This window comes from Paramisgurnus dabryanus, chromosome 9 (genome assembly GCF_030506205.2).
Source record: "Paramisgurnus dabryanus chromosome 9, PD_genome_1.1, whole genome shotgun sequence".
In the NCBI taxonomy this organism is placed as follows: Eukaryota; Metazoa; Chordata; class Actinopteri; order Cypriniformes; family Cobitidae; genus Paramisgurnus; species Paramisgurnus dabryanus.
This window is the reverse complement of record NC_133345.1, coordinates 24,743,572-24,762,357: the sequence shown is the minus strand read 5'-3', so window position 1 is coordinate 24,762,357 and position 18,786 is coordinate 24,743,572. Positions and strand designations below refer to the sequence as shown.

General features: G+C 41.5%; 1 protein-coding gene across 1 annotated transcript in view; it reads left to right on the top strand.

The window, feature by feature from the left end:
• The first annotated feature begins 9,083 nt into the window (after nt 1-9,083).
• Nucleotides 9,084-18,786, top strand: part of smad6b (SMAD family member 6b) — a 28,751-nt gene continuing 19,048 nt past the window's right edge. The window contains exons 1-3 of the mRNA XM_065278989.2: nt 9,084-10,649; nt 12,309-12,365; nt 13,031-13,108. Of these exons, the coding sequence (XP_065135061.1) occupies nt 9,842-10,649; nt 12,309-12,365; nt 13,031-13,108 (943 nt within the window). The 5' untranslated portion in view covers nt 9,084-9,841. The remainder of the gene's footprint in view (nt 10,650-12,308; nt 12,366-13,030; nt 13,109-18,786) is intronic.

The following is an 18,786-nucleotide window of genomic DNA, read 5'->3' as shown; positions in this document are numbered from 1 at the left end:
CATGACCCATCCCAAGCAGCTGGTTACCCAATACTTGATTCAGCTCCCCTTCAATGCTTTTTTCACTACCCGTGCTGTGTACCCTCTGATTTATTCCTCCAGGCCGGAAACAGAGGCATAGCAGAGTCATTACTACCTTATGTTCTGTGCAATACTAAACCAGTGGCTCTTCGGGGAGGATCAGGCCAGGGCAAGGCTGGGGGTCACAGTGGAAAGTGTGCCCGCCACGCCAGAATAAATCAAGAGTAGGGAGAGAGGGTCACACGGATGACCTCAGCAGCACCAGCGGGGCTTAAATCACACAGCTTCCCTGGGTGAAGAGAGACAGTCCAAGCTACGTAATGAAAACAGCATGGTCCATTTGACGTGAGCACCGTTCAAACAAAGTATCAACACTGCTCAAAAGCTGTAAGGTTATTGACCAAGGCCTTGTCCACACTAATACTAATAATCTTTTTTTTTGTCTCATTTTTGGCTTTCCATTCAAACGGAGACGGCATTCATGTGAATGAAAACAAAGCTTTTTGAAAACGCTTTCCAAAGTGGATAAATTTGAAAATTGAAATGTATTCTTTAATGCTCTTTTGCAAGGTATCACTTATAAAAATTAACAATGGTTTTATTATGATAATAGTAACCATGATTTTGCCGCATTAATTACCATACAAATGGTTATAAGACAAAAATATGCCTTTGAACTGAATTGAATAATTCCTCAAATCGGTAGGCATAATGAAGATATCTGCTCGCACATTTTCCAGCTGTTGGATTGTTAACATAAATGTTCTTCTTTATGGCTGTCACGTTGTAACATCTAGTCTGGTTCTCATAAAGCTAATGCCACTGACACACATCAGCTGTTTCCAACAACCACCACATACTGTAGATGTTCACTGAGAACTGAAATGTGAATCGTGAGAAACAACATAATTATGTACACAACTTCATTGCTCTCTACTAATCTTGACCTCTTGTTGGTTGTGTCCAGCACCTCACCGGTAGTAGTCATGCCTGCCATTAACAGAAATTGGCCTGATGACATACTCTTCCTGTGTCTGCCCCTTTTCAGGCCCCTCTCTGACGAAAGCGATGGCAAGGCCTGGAGTCCCAGCATAATGCTCTATTTTAGGACGTCATTTTGAGCCGGACGCCCTGTCTCCCCAGGACCGCCTGTCTGCTGATAGCCTATCAGATTGCTGGCTCTTAAAGGGGAGACACTGCCATTTACCATCCTGACGCCAGGCGAACCAGTTATCATTATCAGGACCCCCGACACCAGATTAGCAAATCCCAGTGCTAATGAGCATTTAAAAAAATAACAGCAAGGGTACATAAAACAGTACTGAACACTGAGGGGAGGGGGATTGATGCATTACACATCAGTGGCATGATCTTATATAATGCAATGAAATAATATTATGACAGGACATTTGTTTTGAATTGATGAATAGTTTAAAGGGACATTCCACTTTTTTTGAAAATATGCTCATTTTCCAGCTCCTCTAGAGTTAAACATTTGATTCTTAACGTTTTGGAATACATTCAGCTGATCTCCAGGTCTGGCGCTAGCACTTTTAGCATAGCTTAGCATAATCCATTGAATCTGATTAGACCATTAGCATCGGGCAAAAAGTAACCAAAGTGATTCAATAGTTTTCCTATTTAAAACTTGACTCTTCTGTATTTACATTGTGTGCTAAGACAGACAGAAAATTTAAAGTTGCGATTTTCTAGGCAGATATGGTTTGGAACTATATTCTCAAACTGGGTAATTATCAAGGACTTTGCTGATGTAACATGGCTGCAGCAGGCGTAGTGATATTACACACTGCCCGAAAATAGTCCCCTTGGTTAATTTCAATGGCAGGGGACTATTTTCGGGCAGTGCGTAATATCACTACATTGTAATATCAATTAATTGTGCTAAGCTATGCTAAAAGTGCTAGCGCCAGACCCGGAGATCAGCTATATGAATTTCAAAACGGTAAGAATCAAATGTTTAACTCTAGCGGAGCTGGAAAATGAGCATATTTTCTAAAAAAGTGGAATGTCTCTGAGATATCATAAACATGACCGAAACAAATTATTATGGAGACGTGTTCTTGTAGCTCAACTGTATTGCCACAGCGTCATGTAGCCGTAGGTCATGGGTTTGATTTTATGGACTGACTGCACTATGAATTGCATTGGCTAAAAGCACCTGGCAAATGCATGTACAGTAATAATTCTGGAAGGCTTTTGTGGTACCGCTGTATGTTGTTATTGGCTTTTTAGTCATTTGTGGCAATGCAAACTCTCCCCGTGGCAGGTTCTTCCACAAACAATATTTACAACCATGAGACAATTTTACGAAATCCTCTATCCCCAACATTTCCAAAGGATGTGACTAAGTAACTTTTAGAAATCCGAGCCAAACTAAACACGTGCAATGAATAAACCAAACAGAGTCAAGATCTACTGCTGTAGCACAAACAAGTGTGTTATTGATTGTGATGTTGCATTCAGTTTAGAGAGGTAATAGCTCATATAAAGTGGTGCATGCAGTATTTTATTGTATTTTTATTTTATTGGTGTTTATTAGGATTCAATTTATTGGTCTTGTGTAACAGTTTAACTGGTGTTGCGTAACCGCGTGCAATTATAGAACCTTTCTAATGTCTTTCTAAGGATCAATAATACCTTATCAGGGCCAACCATTAGCATTGTCGTCCTAAAAAGCATGCAACCTACAGTACATACTACTGTGCCATCCTTGGCACTCTATTTTTTTAGTCTGTCCGTGCCAAACCTTAAACCTCTGTTCTAGAAAAGAGCTCACGACTGTCTGTACTATTTGCAAGTTGTATGTATACTGTATGATCCACTCAAAAATGGCTCTGTGGTGACTGCGTATGATAACAATTATAGGGTGGAGTGTCATTATAAAAACAAGCCTTGTCATGCTTGTAAGTTTATATCTGTTTACTCGATTATATTGGGTGTTTTCTCATTGCTGTTGTGTGCTGTAATCGATTTTAATCCCTCACATTCGGATGCAGTGCAAGTGCCTTTAGATATTTATACTCGAACCGGCGCTTTCAAAATGGCTCCCTCTCTCATTGTGAGGAAGAAGTTATTAAAAGGGCCTGTGGATACTTGGACAAACATCAGCCCACACGCTCAATTACTCCGTCATGTTGGAATGCTGTTGATCTGCATTAGCGAAGCTTATGGAACAACCAAATTCCAAAAGTAACAAGGCGATATAATGAAGTTCTCTGCCTCGGAGGCTTACATTAACACTTGAGCGATGAGATTTGCCACGTCACACTTTAAATTGTCAATTAAGCAGGAATCCTTCAACAGATGGTCTGCATCTGCACGGTAACCAGCAAACAGCTACTGGTCTATTGTATCATCTGTTCCTCTTCTGTTTATCCACTGTGCCAGTTTGAATCATATACATGGAGAAGTCTCACTAGTGGCATCATTAAATGGCCACTCCTGCCATTGCTCACTTTGATGGGGTAAACTCAAGGTACATAACACACTGTGTAGTCAGGCAGGGCGCCGTTTCACCGTTTGCAAATGAGGTTTGTGAAATCATAAAGCGCCTGTGGATGATGTCAGGTTTGGCATTTGGTTCCAAAGCGGGTTTTCGGAGTGCTAGATTTACTAGCATTCGGGAAACATTAAAAAGTACAGTGGTTCACAGTGAGAGAGCTTTCGCCAGCAGTCCACCCCTTCGTGTCCCCAAAGCTCGGTCACTGTGCCATGGCAGCGCACGTTAAAAACACTTTCATTAAAGGATTCAGCACTTTGATACTCTCGTTTCACCCTACGGGAATGTTTACAGGATTTTTTCCCCTCACCTTCTGAGAAGTAGTTCTTTCTTCGTGTAACTTGTTATGAATACTTTGTTGTGCTAAGTCAATAGTCAGTTATTGGCAGGGAGTATGCTAAGTGCGTTTAGGGACTACATGCGAATGTTTTTGCCGGTGCGTGAGGACTGGGTTGTGCCAAGGTGCGAAAGTTTGCATGGTGCCAGTTTATTTTGGCCCTGTAGATTTTCTTCTGTATGTGTTGGCATCTTTTCTCACGCAGTATTTTTCTAACTGTAATGGATCCTGGGTAAAAGCTTAATGTTCGGTTCGGTGTAGGTTGCTAGTTGTTGATAAATTGCATATTGCCACATTGTTTCTCCATAAGCACGGATGCTTAAAGATGTTGCAATTCTGCTCGCAGTATTAGAAAACGTTCAGGCAGTTCCTGCTTTGTTTAAACACAACGGCAGCCCGAACCTATGTCAACATCAAATTCAAATGAAACGCAAAGGTATCATTATAAACAATTAATCTTCCAGAGAATACACAAACAAAATTGAAGTGTTACAGAGATGGGGAATAGGTTTCATTTCCCATCAGGGTTGCCTTTCCTCGGTGAACATGCCTCTAATTTGAGGCCTCGTGGAATGTGTGTAGATGTGTGCGTGTGTGGGACTGGGTTTAAATCAATCTGGCAGAGACAGTGCAATTAGAGGTTTTGACTTGGTTATCTGGCTCGCAAAGACAGACTGTCTCCATAACCCACTGAACAAATGCTGATAAAACACTGGAAAATATTATTCTTCACACAAGTGTGTCTCTGGTTTGGGCTCTGGTGACCCAGCCGTACCGGGCTCAGCCTCGCCGTCTCTCCCGGTCAGGAAGGGAGATAGGAAAAAACATGCAACACTGAGATAACCAAACTATTGATCAGGGTTGTGCAACCGCAGCCTCGGAGAAACTACTTGATGGAGAAGCGTCTGTCATTAGTACTCTGCATGAGAAAACGGCACAGGTGTCCTGTTTGGCTTTGTTTCCCATGTTCATTAGTTGGGACGGTGTGTTTCTCTGGACTTGTTGTTGATGTGAGCGGCAGACACCGAGATATTTCTGATAGTTAGATTGTGTCTCCTTCCTAGGAGTTGTGATTTCTGACAGCGTCTTGACGGAAAGCATGGGAGGAAGGCTTGCTGCGTGTGGAATGTTTTGAAGGCACAAAGCGAAATTATGACCAGATTTATTACCCAATCTCGTGTTCCGAACTCAGAGTCACATCTCAAAACATTTCAGCTTAAACTTTTGCTCCTATAAATCTAACTGACTTCAGTCTGTGTGAGTCAGAATGTCATAAAGCAACATAAAATATACAACAATTCAATTTCTTTTTTCCATGTCAAGCTGGCTAAATACTTAAAGCTGGGGCTTAGGGTTTTACTCAGTTCTTCAGAGGAGGTTTTTGAGTATTCTGCATCCCAGGCGTATCTGAGGAGTCATTGTAATCCTTCAACCCCAACTTGATGCCACAATCCCTTGCCCTCCTGCTCCCAGGCTCCTGCAGAAATGACTGAATGGACCCATAATGGGCCAAATCAGCAAAAATGTGATCATGAAGCCTGGCCACTGACAGCCTGTCCCTGGAGGCACGAATTAGCCTGACTGGTACAATGAGAAGATGACACACGCAGCCTCGGGCCCTGTCTGCCTGGACTACCCGTCTCCAACCCAAGCGAGTGAATCAGATTGCCTCCAATTAAAGATTTAACCATCTCTCTTTGCTTTGCCTTTCTCTCAATCCCTTCTGTCTTTCTAGGCGTGCTTTCTGTCTCGTACAGCAGACATGTCTTGTGGCATTTACAAAGAATGGGATGATTGTACAGTATTGAATATACAGGGGTGGGGTGGGGGGCATTTCTTTCTGTGTCTTGTCTTGATCTTTGTGTAGCATTGAGTGAATAGATTAGTTGTAGATCCCCTTCATTCGAGTGCCCTCCACCCCCACCGTGTCCACAGTCCTAAGTGTGTGAGTCTGTTTCTCATTAGTATCTGTCCATACCAAACTCCTTCGCAATTTCCTTATGGAGAATTAATGCCTCTTGCACTTTGAATATATGACTGCTGTCACAGGTCGCTGTGTTTTATTTTTGTGTTCCTATCTTCTGTCCATGGATCCTTCTTACATGAGAGCATACTGTACACTTTTCTGTAGCATGTTGTCTTTTTTTTCTCGCATAAGTGCTCCTTTTTAACATTATTTCAACATTTAATGTTCAAAACATTCATCTGATTTCATTCATCACTCATTTCAGCAACCATCGCTTCTGTCACTGGCAGAACCAAATGTTCAAAACAGCTCTTTCATGACGTCTGAAATAATACGAGATATAAAACTCCATGTAACCGATCAAAGAAAGTTTCTATTTCAGCTGTGCCATAATACTAAGATGGGGACATTAATATCTCAGATGCCTCTCTAGATCAAATATTTTGTCTTATTCCCAGGGCTTATGCCTTTGTACGTCTCAGTTGTGTTTAATTTGATTGTCTGTCCTCTCCCTCTGAAGTGTCAGTGCTGTATCAAGCTAGCGTGACCGCTGGATTATTACCCCTGAGTCTCCAGGGGTGCGGACGGTCTGCCTCTCCGGTCACGAAGAGAAGAACCTAGCAGGGGGATGGCCTGTGTGAACAGCTGGGTCCTGTTTTCAGCCCTGTGACTCAATTACCCTCCTTCTCTTTGAAGAACTCTTTCTTTACATACTTTCACACATGCAGGCCACGTTAGGGTCAATAGAGTGGACTGGATATTCAAGACCATTTACTTCAGTTACCTGGAGACATGCTAAGGAACTAATAGAGATGCATAATCCAATGTCATGTGGTTTTAGCGTAAATACTAATACTGAAAAGAATCTGATGTTGGATGTTTAAATGACAGTAAATTGTGTGTTTTGTATTGTAGCATGCTTGTTTATATATAGATCAACTCTTTAATTTGGCCAAAAACATCACCTTCATGTTATTTCTTGCGTGCTTTAGGCATACCCCTCACACTGTTCCTTAAAAAAACGCTTTCTTTTTATTTATCAGCGAGCAAGTGAAATTGAGAAACCCAGTGATCACTGCCAAAGCCATTGAATGCCAAATCTCTCAAGGCTTACTTGGTGTTGGACAGAAAGCAAACTTGTTTTATCATTGTTTCCCAATGCTTAAAAAAACAGCCTAGGGTGTAAAACATTGCATTGTAACCGCAATATCCAATGAATGAGGTCACAAATGATTTATCACTGAACCTGTGTCTCCATAAAATTGTATAATATCACCATAAAGAGAAAGTGATATTAAACATTATAGTTAGAACGTTAAGCATCGAATGGTGGCACGTTTTTGGATGTTCCAAGTAAACTACTACCTGTCAGATGACAGGTGAATGAATGGTTTCTATTATCTCATTAACGGTGAATGGGACCTTCACAGATTTTTTATGAAAGTGTGAAAATGATTGAACATGGAGTGCAGTGCTACAATAACAGTTTTCTTTGCCCTGTCTGACGTGTGATTAAGTTACAAAAGAGAATGTGTTTGCAACAGGTGCCTCTAATATGGAGCAGGCATGAGGGCTCCATACGCTCCCTCTCTAACCTCCATGAACCTGCCAGGGAAATCCGATTCCCGCGTACACACAGGCAAACACCACTTCTACCCACAAAGCCAAAAGGAGGGACAGAAGGAGAGGACGTGTGTTTGCATGTCACCATATGAATAATCAATAATTTATTTATATATATATTTACAATGTGGATATAAGCAAATTATGTTACATTGGTGTGTGTGTAAGCTGTTATTTGACGTTTTTAAATATCCTCCCTCAGAGTTTAATATAACATCTTCCTGATAACTTGATAAATATGGCTGTCAGCACAAGACCATTGTTAAGAGTCTATTTACATAGCTTCTTGCCGAATAAGCGTGTCAAATATTGTGCTTTGCTTCTTGGCAACTTGCCGGGAAATTTATTTCATTCACTGTCAATTGCAACAACTGTGGGCGGATCTGTTTGCATTTTTCCATCTTCCAACCAATCCCCATATCTGGGGGCGTGTCATAAATGTTGGAGAACCAATCGGCGGTGTTTGTTTCTCTGAACTTTTGCTACTTTGAGCAAGTTAATACATTGAGAGACGTCGCCCCGCCCCCGTTTACTCAGCTGAAGACTTTAACTCTATGTGCACAGGCTTAGAAAATGACACGGCGCGACCAAAGAAAAGGATTTAGCTGTTTAAAAATCTGCAATTACGTTACATTTCTCCTCATTTTTTTACTTACGTGAATTTTGTATGTGTGTTATGTGGTTATTAACACGATGTTATCTATAATACAAGCTAACTTTCGCTTGGCACACAGTGATGTTATGTTTTTGTCCGCAAGTTGTGTCTCTGCCAAAAAATTCAGGAAGATATTTTACATCAGTTGATAAAGTTTTATATTTTGTTGAAACCGCAATTGCATCATGCATTTAGCATATACGGATGTAGTATTGGTATATAGATGTTTAAGCCATTAAGTCAAAACGTTATGCAGTAATTTTAATAGGCTATTCAAAGGGTACCGTGTTTACATAACGCGTTACATTCTGTAAACTGTTGTATATTTAAGGGTGATGATTTGGGGGATTTATCTAACAGTCTGTGCATTGCACATATCTGGAAGTCGCACCTGAATGAGAGCCCTCGCGCCTCATGAGGTCATTCACGCGCTTCCTTACATAGCAATCGCCTTTATACAGAGCGACTCACAAATGCCTTTTATATGGAATGTGTATACACCTAATTCGAATATTTGAATTGTCATATATGTATAAATACCAATAAATGCAAAAAATAAACACTATCAGTGGGTGTTAAATGTGTACATAATACAAACACAAACGTACAATAGTCGGTTAAAGGAAAGCTGTCCTATTCTTAAAACACAGGTTAAAGTTCATGACCCTTACATATGATACAGTGACTTCAATATAAAAAATATTTTTTGGTACATTTTTTATTTCGTCTTTTTTTAGAATAAAATGTTTTTGTCTAAAAATAAGCAATTATCTTATTAGGATTTATGAAGGAAAAGAAATAGATGGATGTTACGCCTTTAAGAGTTAAGAAACTTGAAACCTTGTTTGCGCAACAATCAGTGCAGCTCAGAGCCGCCAAAGTGTCTAGACTAGCACATGATGGTAGTCAGCCAATGGCTCCATCGCTCTCCTCGGGGGCCCTGTGTGTGTGTATGTGTGAGTGTGTGTGTGTGACAGGGGGAGAAAAAAAGGAAAAAGAGAGAGAAACGGAGAAAGAGAGAGAGATCTGGGTTGCAGTTTGACCAGGTCTGAACACGGAACCAGGAGCGTACTATAAGTCCACGGATTGTTGCTTTTATTGCCCCGGCGCACAGGGATATTTTTGGATTGCACAGAGTGCGCTGGAATCGTGGAAAACAACCGGAATTGTAAATTCTGCGAGGAATTGTCTATGGATTTAAATCGCCGAGGAGCAGCTTCATTCATGTCACCAGAGCCGAAGCGTGGATTTGAACGCGTTTCAAAGTCCGACAACATTTAAGAGCTCGCAAGTTTATCGCTGACTATCGTTACATTTCTCTTTCGCTTTTTGCCTACAACTGTCTCTTAAACCTGTCTTTGATTAAGTTAGAAGCGTTGAATAATTGCTTGCACCCTTTAGTGCATTTAAAATCTAAAACTGTAAGCTTGTAGGTCTGCTTCACAAACATCGTTCAAATGTACAAATGACAGCATTTTTCAAAGGTGAATGCATTTTGATTTTTGTTTAATTTTTGCGTTTGTTTGTGTTCTGTATTTTTAATGCAATATAACATTGTGCCTCCAAAACTAATGTGGATTTGCCACCAATATACGGTGCTCGGCTGTGCACGCGCTGCACGGCATTCGGCGAACATTAATGTTTCACGACCTCGGAAATAGTTTTCAATCGCGAAGATCTGAACGTAAATAAAACACATCTAGTGTGTCAAGTTGTCGTATGTTCAGGACGAAACGCTCAGGTCTTGTGCGGCGACTCTGGAGAAGCCGTTTGATTCCAGATAAAGAGGGGGGCGATGGATATGGCAAAAGCAGCGAGGGGTCTCGGGACGATCTGCTTGGCACTAACCCAGAGAAAATTCCCAAGACGGAGTTCAGACCGATGACCCCGAGCGGGTCGCTTCGCGTGGACTATGAGGAACTGTGTACAAGGAATCCCATCGAGTGCGGCGGAGGCTCACCGGGGGGCGTTTTGGACCAAGATGGGGGTACGGTGTGCGTTCTGCAGCAGGGAAGCCCTCGGTCTGTGCAGGACAGTGATTGCAGAACAGTTACGTGCTGTTTGTTTAAAGATCGGGACCATCATTCTGGATCTAGAAGCCCGGAAGCGGCTCAAGGGAAAGAGCCAGGCTCGTGTCAGTTTGTGTTGAGGAACATTGGGTCTTCACGGGACCCCGGTCCTTTTGAGAGCCAGGAGACGAAACCTCGCTCCGTCATGGAGCAGGAGCTCAAGACCGCCACCTACTCGCTATTAAAAAAGCTTAAAGAGAAAACGCTGGATACTTTGTTGGAAGCCGTGGAGTCCAAAGGAGGGATGCCAAGCGACTGTGTGATGGTATCGCGGACCGAGTTGCGTCTGGGCGGTCACATGGCTCCTCCACAGCTGCTCATCTGTAAGCTTTACCGGTGGTCGGACCTTCAGCACACAGCCCAGCTTAAAGCACTCTGTGAGTGCAAGAGCTTCGGTGCTCAGGACGGTCCGGTTGTTTGCTGCAATCCCTATCATTACAGCAGACTATGTGGGCCAGGTAAGCGATGCTGTTCCTGAGCTTCTTCATGTGAAGATGACCGATGTTTCCCGGTGAATATTATGGCTGAAATTGTTTAGTTGACTAAAATTTGAATAAAGAATTCTCAATTTGCTTTGATTTCACCTGATAGTATTTCAGAGGGCTTTTAATGGATATAAGCAAAGTTATTTATACAGATGCAAATGATAACACACATTAAGGGAATTATGCTTTCTTGTTTAAAAAGTATTTATGGTTCAACAAACAGTTTTGTTTCAAAATATCTATTTAATGATACTGACTTAAATATAACAATTTACAGACGCATTTTGCACCTTGTAGTGTTTTTTTTTCTTCTTTCACAATCCAGTTTACCTGAAGTTCAAATATGTGCATCTCTGACACAGTTTTAAATCAACTCTGCCATTGATAAATACTTTAAGGTTTTACTTTAGGCATTGACTTAATGCTCTGTAACGTAACGTTTAACATTCCTTGCAACCAAGGGATACATTGACAATGCAACGTGGATGATACGTAAACAAGGACACGAGCCATTTGGCCACCTATAACGCTGTTTTTGTGCAATAAATCTTTACGCACATTAACAACGCGACCAACAAAGACTTCAGGGGTTTTAGCTCAGCATTTTATGGGGGTTTCTCAGAGCAAAAACGCTTGAGGGAGACAGCAGCCCCCTCTCTGAGGTTGGATTGCAGAGAGACACATAGCGCGCGAGCGCTCATGCGTGTCCCCACGAATATGGTATTTCTTTCATGGGATTGAACAACAGAGCCCTCTCAATCTTCAAACTTAATCAATGGGTTTGACGTTTTTTTTCATGGTTAATATTTTTACAGACAGCGTTAAAAAGATTAATACTTTTGTTTAGGTCTTGCCCCGTGCTATGAAAGCATTTAATCACGTAAAACAGTGTTTGAGCAAACATGTCAATGTATTTAGCCAGTAGGTCTACTGGTGTGCTAAAAGGCTAACAAAGAAGCAGCTGGTTTTGTTTATCAATGTTTGGACATAAAGAACTCTAACTTTTATTTAGTTTTAATTGTGTTTAGATAAAGAAGGTCTAGGATTTACATAAACACAAACTCATTTTCTTTTCTCCCCCCTGTCTGAGACATTACGCCTTTGAAATTATATCAGTTTCAAAGTTGCACTTTAAAAGTCGCCTTTTTCCTAAGGAGGACCCCTCATGCTATTTAGGCGAAGGAGTGGCGGTAATATACAGTTTGCATACAACTGGCGCCAGACTGACTCGCTGTGTATCTGAGTGACTGAGTTTAGGATCCTGGCAATTACTGCCGCCACTCTTAAAGAGACAGTGCACGTTATACTTTACTTTTCCCCCACGTATAAAAGGCGATGTCATTACTTTTCCACAAGCTTTTTTCAGTCAATCTCTTTGTAGTTTTCTTCAGTAAGTAGTTTAATTTACACAAGTGTTTCTGTTTAAAAAAAAACTTTATCACCTTGTATACAGGTCAGTTTGTATTCGTTTTAAATGGCATATCCATTATTAGTGCCTATGTTATGAAGTTAGCCCCAACATTGTCTCAGATTTTGCAACTGAATCAAATCATTGTAATATTGTAATTTGTATAATTTGAGTAGTTCATGTTTTTTATTACAAATTGTAATCATACTATTGTCATGTTTTAGAGTCACCCCCTCCTCCTTACTCAAGACTTTCCCCCAGCGAAGAACATAAGCCACTGGGTAAGTTTCCCCAACACACTGCTGGTTTTGATTACTGATCAAACAAATGCTTATTAGATCAGTTTAATGTATACATTGGTGTAAATGTAGACTCTGAGGTAACCGATAAGAGAAGATCCTTGCTGAAATTTAATAAACTAATCCGTGTAACAAAATAACCTGGCCCCTGTGATGAAGTCAGTGCCATCAGTTGTCACCCACCGGTTGAATCCGTGGCTTTACGGAGAGCCAGAGGGGAAGCAAAAAGTAGAACAACGTGAAGAATTTTAATGGTGGCAATTAGGCACAGTGACCAGCTGAGAGCCAGTGAGGGCTGCAGCCAGTATCCGGTGGGCCCATTTTCAGCATGCCAATCTGGAGCCGGCCTGGGCTCAGCCCAGTCTGTAGTGGTGGCTGCTGGGGCCTGGCACTGGTATGGCGACTGAGATGGGATATCCTCTTGGTACCATTGCTCAACTGTGTTGACAGTGCGTAGGGTGGATAGAGGGTACCAGCTGAAACTGATGCTTTGTTGTGGTTAGCAGCTTAGCTTGTTAATTAATTTGCAGTTTGTTTTCATCATCTCAGTTGGTATAGTCAACAGCCTGATAATGCATATTGAATCATGTTTTTTTATCACACGCAAACTACCTCAGAAGTAACTAAGTTATGCCTTCTCTCCTTAGATCTGTCTGATTCCACACTGTCTTACACTGAAACAGAGGCTGCCAGCTCGCCAAACGCCACCCAAGGGGAATTCTCAGGTCAGTTGGCTTATTTAATACATTCAGACTCTCAAATCTACAATTGAAAGACTTAATTTTGATTGGAATCAAATAGATTTGAAAGTCAGCACATCCTGTGATAGCAGTTACAGTATTTGCTGTTTTTTCCATTCTTGAAGAGCTCATGTGGTAACATTTTTGTGCAAACAAAGTCTACGTGCCTGTTATGGTGACCTTGCACCAGATATTTACTTTTTAGCCTTGCTAGAGGGAGCAATGTGCGTCCAAAAAAATGTTTTCCATTACAAACGTCTTTTGTAAAATCAAGCTTGTGCATTTGAAGCATTATTTATGTACAATTTCAAAGTTGGATGCCAAATACTGAGTGTTGCATCACCTTTAAAGGGTTAAGTGTGCGGTAAAAGTCTGAGGCGTAAAAATGGCGAAACGTAGCCTCTGTTGCCTTAAGCTAAACGGGTTCCCATGGTGTGTTTTTAGATAAATGAGCAAACTTTGCAGGTAATTTGGTTTTTATGTTGTGCCTTGCTCCTCCTCATTAAAGGCCATTAGGAGCGGAGAGAGTGCGGTGGAGATAAAGCTCCCTTTGTGAGCCCAGCGGAGATTCAGTGGGCCGTGTTGGCTGGCCATAGACCCTGCCTCCCCTCCTCTGTTTTCTTTCAGAAATATTTGAGTGGGATCAAACTGTAATAAGATCCAAGTTCGCAGGGACACACAAACACACACACTTAAGCACACAGAGTCACGTTATCCGCACCGGCCGATTGTGCACACATGGCGCTTGCGCACAAGCATGTATCCGAACACACACTCTCTCTCACTCAGACATGTATTACGTTTACACATGCATAGCCTTTACATCTCTATCTTGGTATCTTGACAGGCAGCAAGGGTTGAGCTAGGAGTGTTTTCATTTCTGTGAAAGGGCCACACTGATAGAAATGAGAAACAGTTCTGTCTCATGATTTGAGATGAAACACTCCCCTCTCATGGAATAAAATCAACATGCTTCTCTTATAAAACTGCAACCCCACTGTGCATGTGCAGGATTGTGGCCACAGAGACAGAAAAGCTAAGGGTTTGTTTTGCAAAGCTTACAGATGCATTGAAAAGAGAGTGGGTCAGTCCACACCACCCCCATCTTTCCAAAAGATGCTACCTGAGCTTATGGCTTCATGCACACATCCCCTTGCCCTGTCGCCACCACTTCACAGGCTGGCGACACTCCCTGCGTAAACAAATGATGCTTACTGAGATGCTTACTTGTGGGACTGTTTCTCTGAACTGGGTTTGTGGGAGCTATGATTTGCTTATGTAATTAGGTCATTCAAGTATGCATGCAGGATTTGGTCATTTAGCCTAACAGATTTTCTGTTGTTTTGCATTGGCCCAAACAGGGCCGATTTGGAAATAAGGTTCTAGTAAATATTGCACGCATCAAACTTGGACCAATTTTGTGCCTGTTTAACTTTGTCTAACATGCTGTTCACACATAGACTGTAAAAAAAGATGGACGTAATGTCTGTGACGTCACTCATACGTTTCTGAAGATAATTTTTAAAGTTTAACGTGGGCGTTGCCTGCCGTCGCCATCTTGGCCACGCGTCAATGCGCATCACTTGCTGATATCCGAAAATGGGTTAAGAGGCGGGACGTGGGTGAAGCTAAGATGACTGGTTGCTGAAACCATACCCGCCTAGCTCGACTCTAGTGAATGGCAGTGGCTGTTCAACCGTCACTCAAGTGGCCACACCCTTAATTATGCAGAACTTTAAGGCTTAATATAATTTAAAAGGATAAGTTACAAAAAAATTCACCCCTCTCACAGTTGTCATTTGTACCAGATTGTAAACATATTATTTTCTACTGTAAAGTTGGCCATTTTAACATGGATGTCTATGGGAATTGACTCCATTTTGGAGCCTGCCTCTAGCGGCCAGTCAATGAATTGCAGTTTAAATCACTTCCGTATTGGCTTCATCAGAGAGATCGGAAGGTTGCCCCTCGTGTTCACCAGCAAAAAAAATAGTTGGTAAGGCTGAGAAGCCTTATGGGGCAAACACACCAAACGCGAGTTCAAGATTTGCACGTGTAGATTACATGCAAAGTCAATGCAAAGACACGACCAGACGTGTCCTTGTGCGGGGCGTTGTGAGTGACGCGATACGCGATGTTTGCAAAAACACGCGCTATTTGGCTCAAACGCATCTTCGCCCAAGATTACAATATTCAACTTAAGCTAAAAATGCGCATGACACAAAGTTAAATCCCATGAGTAATCTAGAGGAGGTAACACGATGCCCCACATTTGGTGTGTACGTAGCATGAGAAGTAGTCATTAGTCCTGCTGGCTAATCTTGTTAAGCACACTATAACAAATGCTGGGTTGTTACATGAACAAACCCAATCATTGGTTTAAATTACCCTAAAAAAAGGTTCATATTTGACCCAGCAATAAGTTAAAACAGCCCAGCAATTTTATAACGCATTTATATAAAAGGTGATAAAAGTTAGATTTTTGAACTTCACTCATATTACCATTCCACCGAATTCAATGTCCTTCATCACCTCTATATCCGTCTTTTGCATCGTACCAATAAAAAAAAAGAAAACTGATAAATTTAAGTGTTCATACATGTGGCGATCCATCCACCCAAGTCCCTTATCCCCACCTACATGCAGGAACTAGTAAAGTTCTTGAAAGTGATGCTGGGGGGGTTGCGGTGGGAGTAAAGCAGATTGCAGCCCCCCGGGCGAATGTAAGAGGCTGTTTACACTTGGCATTAACATGCGTTTTCATCGATCGGATCACAAGTGGACGAGAGAGACACATTACGTTTACACCTGGTATTTAAATCCGTCTCTTTTGTCCACTTTCGACCGCATCTGTCCTGAATACTGTGAGGGGGTGGTCCGTGAGACGGTGGGCGAGTCTCTCTGCTGTCATTCAAACCCGAGCGGGAGTAATTATGAGTTTATATGGACGCAAACTAATATTATGTCGGAGTCCACTGCTTGTTTAGCAAGTATACATGCTGCATAGTGTTTTGTACGTTTATATGTTGGAGCTTTCTCTGAATTTTCAGCGCAATTGATGAAATAGGATCGCGCAACTTTCACACGCTTTCAAAACGAAACTACGGAGATCAGCCGCTTTAGTTGTATCAATGAAAGGCTAAAAATAGCGCTGTTCACCGTATGTTTACGCCAGAAGTCAAAAAAAGACGTAAAACTTGTGTTTAATACCTCAGATCAGATAAATGGGCGGAGAGAAGGCGGTCGCGTGTGGCGGTTCGAACGCATTCAACCACATATGCGTTCCGCAACTCCAAAGCGATCAGATCGAAAGTGGTTTCGACTACCTCTGAATGTGGTTGAAAGTGGTCGAAAGTGGACGAGCTCAAAACGTTTTGAACACCGTTTACACCTGGCATTAACGTCGTCCACTTGTGATCCGATCGACGAAAACGCATGTTAATGCCAAGTGTAAACAGCCTCTAAGTCCTGCTCCGAACACTCATCCACTCTGTCTGACAACAGCAACAGAACACATCTCAATGAGCCTGATGAAAAGTCTCTGCCGCCCAAGGGCGAGATTTTAGAAAATTTGACAGGTTTGCTTAAATGACACTGTATGGAGGTCTGAGATCTGGGGCTGTAGATGTAATACGTCTTTGATGTTTCGCTGCCTCAGTGATTTTGTTTGAAGGATATTAAGCTTAAATTCTTTATTAGTTTTCTGTAAGCTTCCCACAAGCAGTTAGTCTGTGCCAAAACTAGCGATATTGCGTGTGTTTGTCTGTAACTACCTTTGTATCAGTACGACTATTTGTGTTTTTGCACTTGCGTTCGTGCACATGTTTGTGATGTCTGCGCTCCCGTGTGTTTGGGTACATTTCTGTCCGTTCATGTTGTTTGCATCTGGATGTCTATAGCTCGCCGTTTTCCCTGCCAGGAATTTGCCATCATCGTGTTTTGTTTAAAAGAAAGTGTGTTTGTCAGTTAATGTCTACACTGTGTCAGCACACAGCTATTGATTAAGTGTTCGCTAGGTTTTTAAAGCGTGGCTGTTGAAACATATGGTCGTGATGTGCTATGTGTCTATTAAAGTGGGTGTTCACAGTTACATTCTCTATCTGTGACTGGGTTGTAATGCAGCCCACCTGTTTCCTCGCTCTGTGTTGTGGTCGTGTGGAAATCAGAATGATGCCCTTTGAAGTAGGTCTCATTGCTTCCTGTATAACTGGATGCATGTGAGTTTGTGTTTCCTCCCAGTATTGGGGTTTTTGTGATCTTTGTGGCGCGCAAGCCCCCGTATTCACAAGGCGTTCTTCTTTTGCCCGCTGCGTCTGCTGTCTCAAAATGTACTCCTTTTGATCAACACGGAGGCCGCGATAAAAGCCACGATGCTGTCTGCAAAGCAGTAGAATTGTTTTTCCAGTAATTATTACACTTTGTAATGAGGTATCTTGACAGATGTGCAATGAAAGACCAGCAGGGGCGAGAAGACCAGTGGCTGTTTACAAATTATTCTCAGACCAGCAATAGATGTGCCGCAGCTGAGAGATGCATTTATAATAAGCCTGCAGGAATTTGTCACCAGATGTGGAAATGCAAGCAAATCCAAACTGTTTACATGTAGTGTGAGACGTCACAATCACCACATAGTTTGTGATCGCAATAAGAGAAACCCCACATCCATCAGAAACCGTAGACTGATGTTGTATTTTTTTCCTTCAGCTATTTCGGTGATTGGAATTAAATATTGGCATACTGCTTGTTTAATTTTGTAAATTATAGACTGCATATAGTAACATGCAATAATAAACATTTTAAATCCAGTTGACATCTAGTAGGGGTGTGACTGTACACAAAATGTATGCTACGCACCTCGTTTTTTAAGTCTTAGTTCAGTTTCGGTGCACTTAGGGGGAAGTCATGCAAAATTGTATTAATATTATAGGATATTATTAACATTGGTAAACATTAACATTATAGTAAAAACGGATTTTACAGATTTTTAACAGATTTATAAATAAAACACATTCCTGGTTAAAGATGCATTAATTTGCACTGAACCAGAAGTCATGTACCGAAACGGTTAGTCAGAATACGTATATTGTTAAACTCCTAGCATCTAGTTAAAAATGTATCTTAAAGTTATTTGAAAACAATTGAATTATTTTATTTTTGGTAATTGCTCGCCGTTTATTTCTCACACTGGAAATATAAGCTCAGGTCGAGTACATTGCATGGTGGGATACACTCAAAACATTTCAGGTCACACTAGACTTTAAACATGTGAATATTTTTCAGACACATATGGGCGGGGAAAGTTTCGTCCATCTTTGCTTTTCAGAAAGGTCATGCAGTGACGTACCGTTTTTTTATTGGTTTACATTGCATGATACAAATTTGCAGGTCATAGTTAATCAGACTCGAACTTGCGTGCTTGCATCTATGATCTGATGCATTCGTATGTCAGCGGAACGAAAAGTGTAGTGTGACCGCCCATTTAGTGGGTCACCCAGAAATTCTGTGCATACAGAGAATTGTTTAACTGTGGAGAGTATATTTTATTCTGTTGGTGTGTTTTATTTGTAATTTTAAACTGGGTTTACTTTTTGTGCTTTGTTTACACATTCCCATCACTGTTTTGGGAACAGACCACAGCCTTGCTCACAATGTGAGGTCTTTCT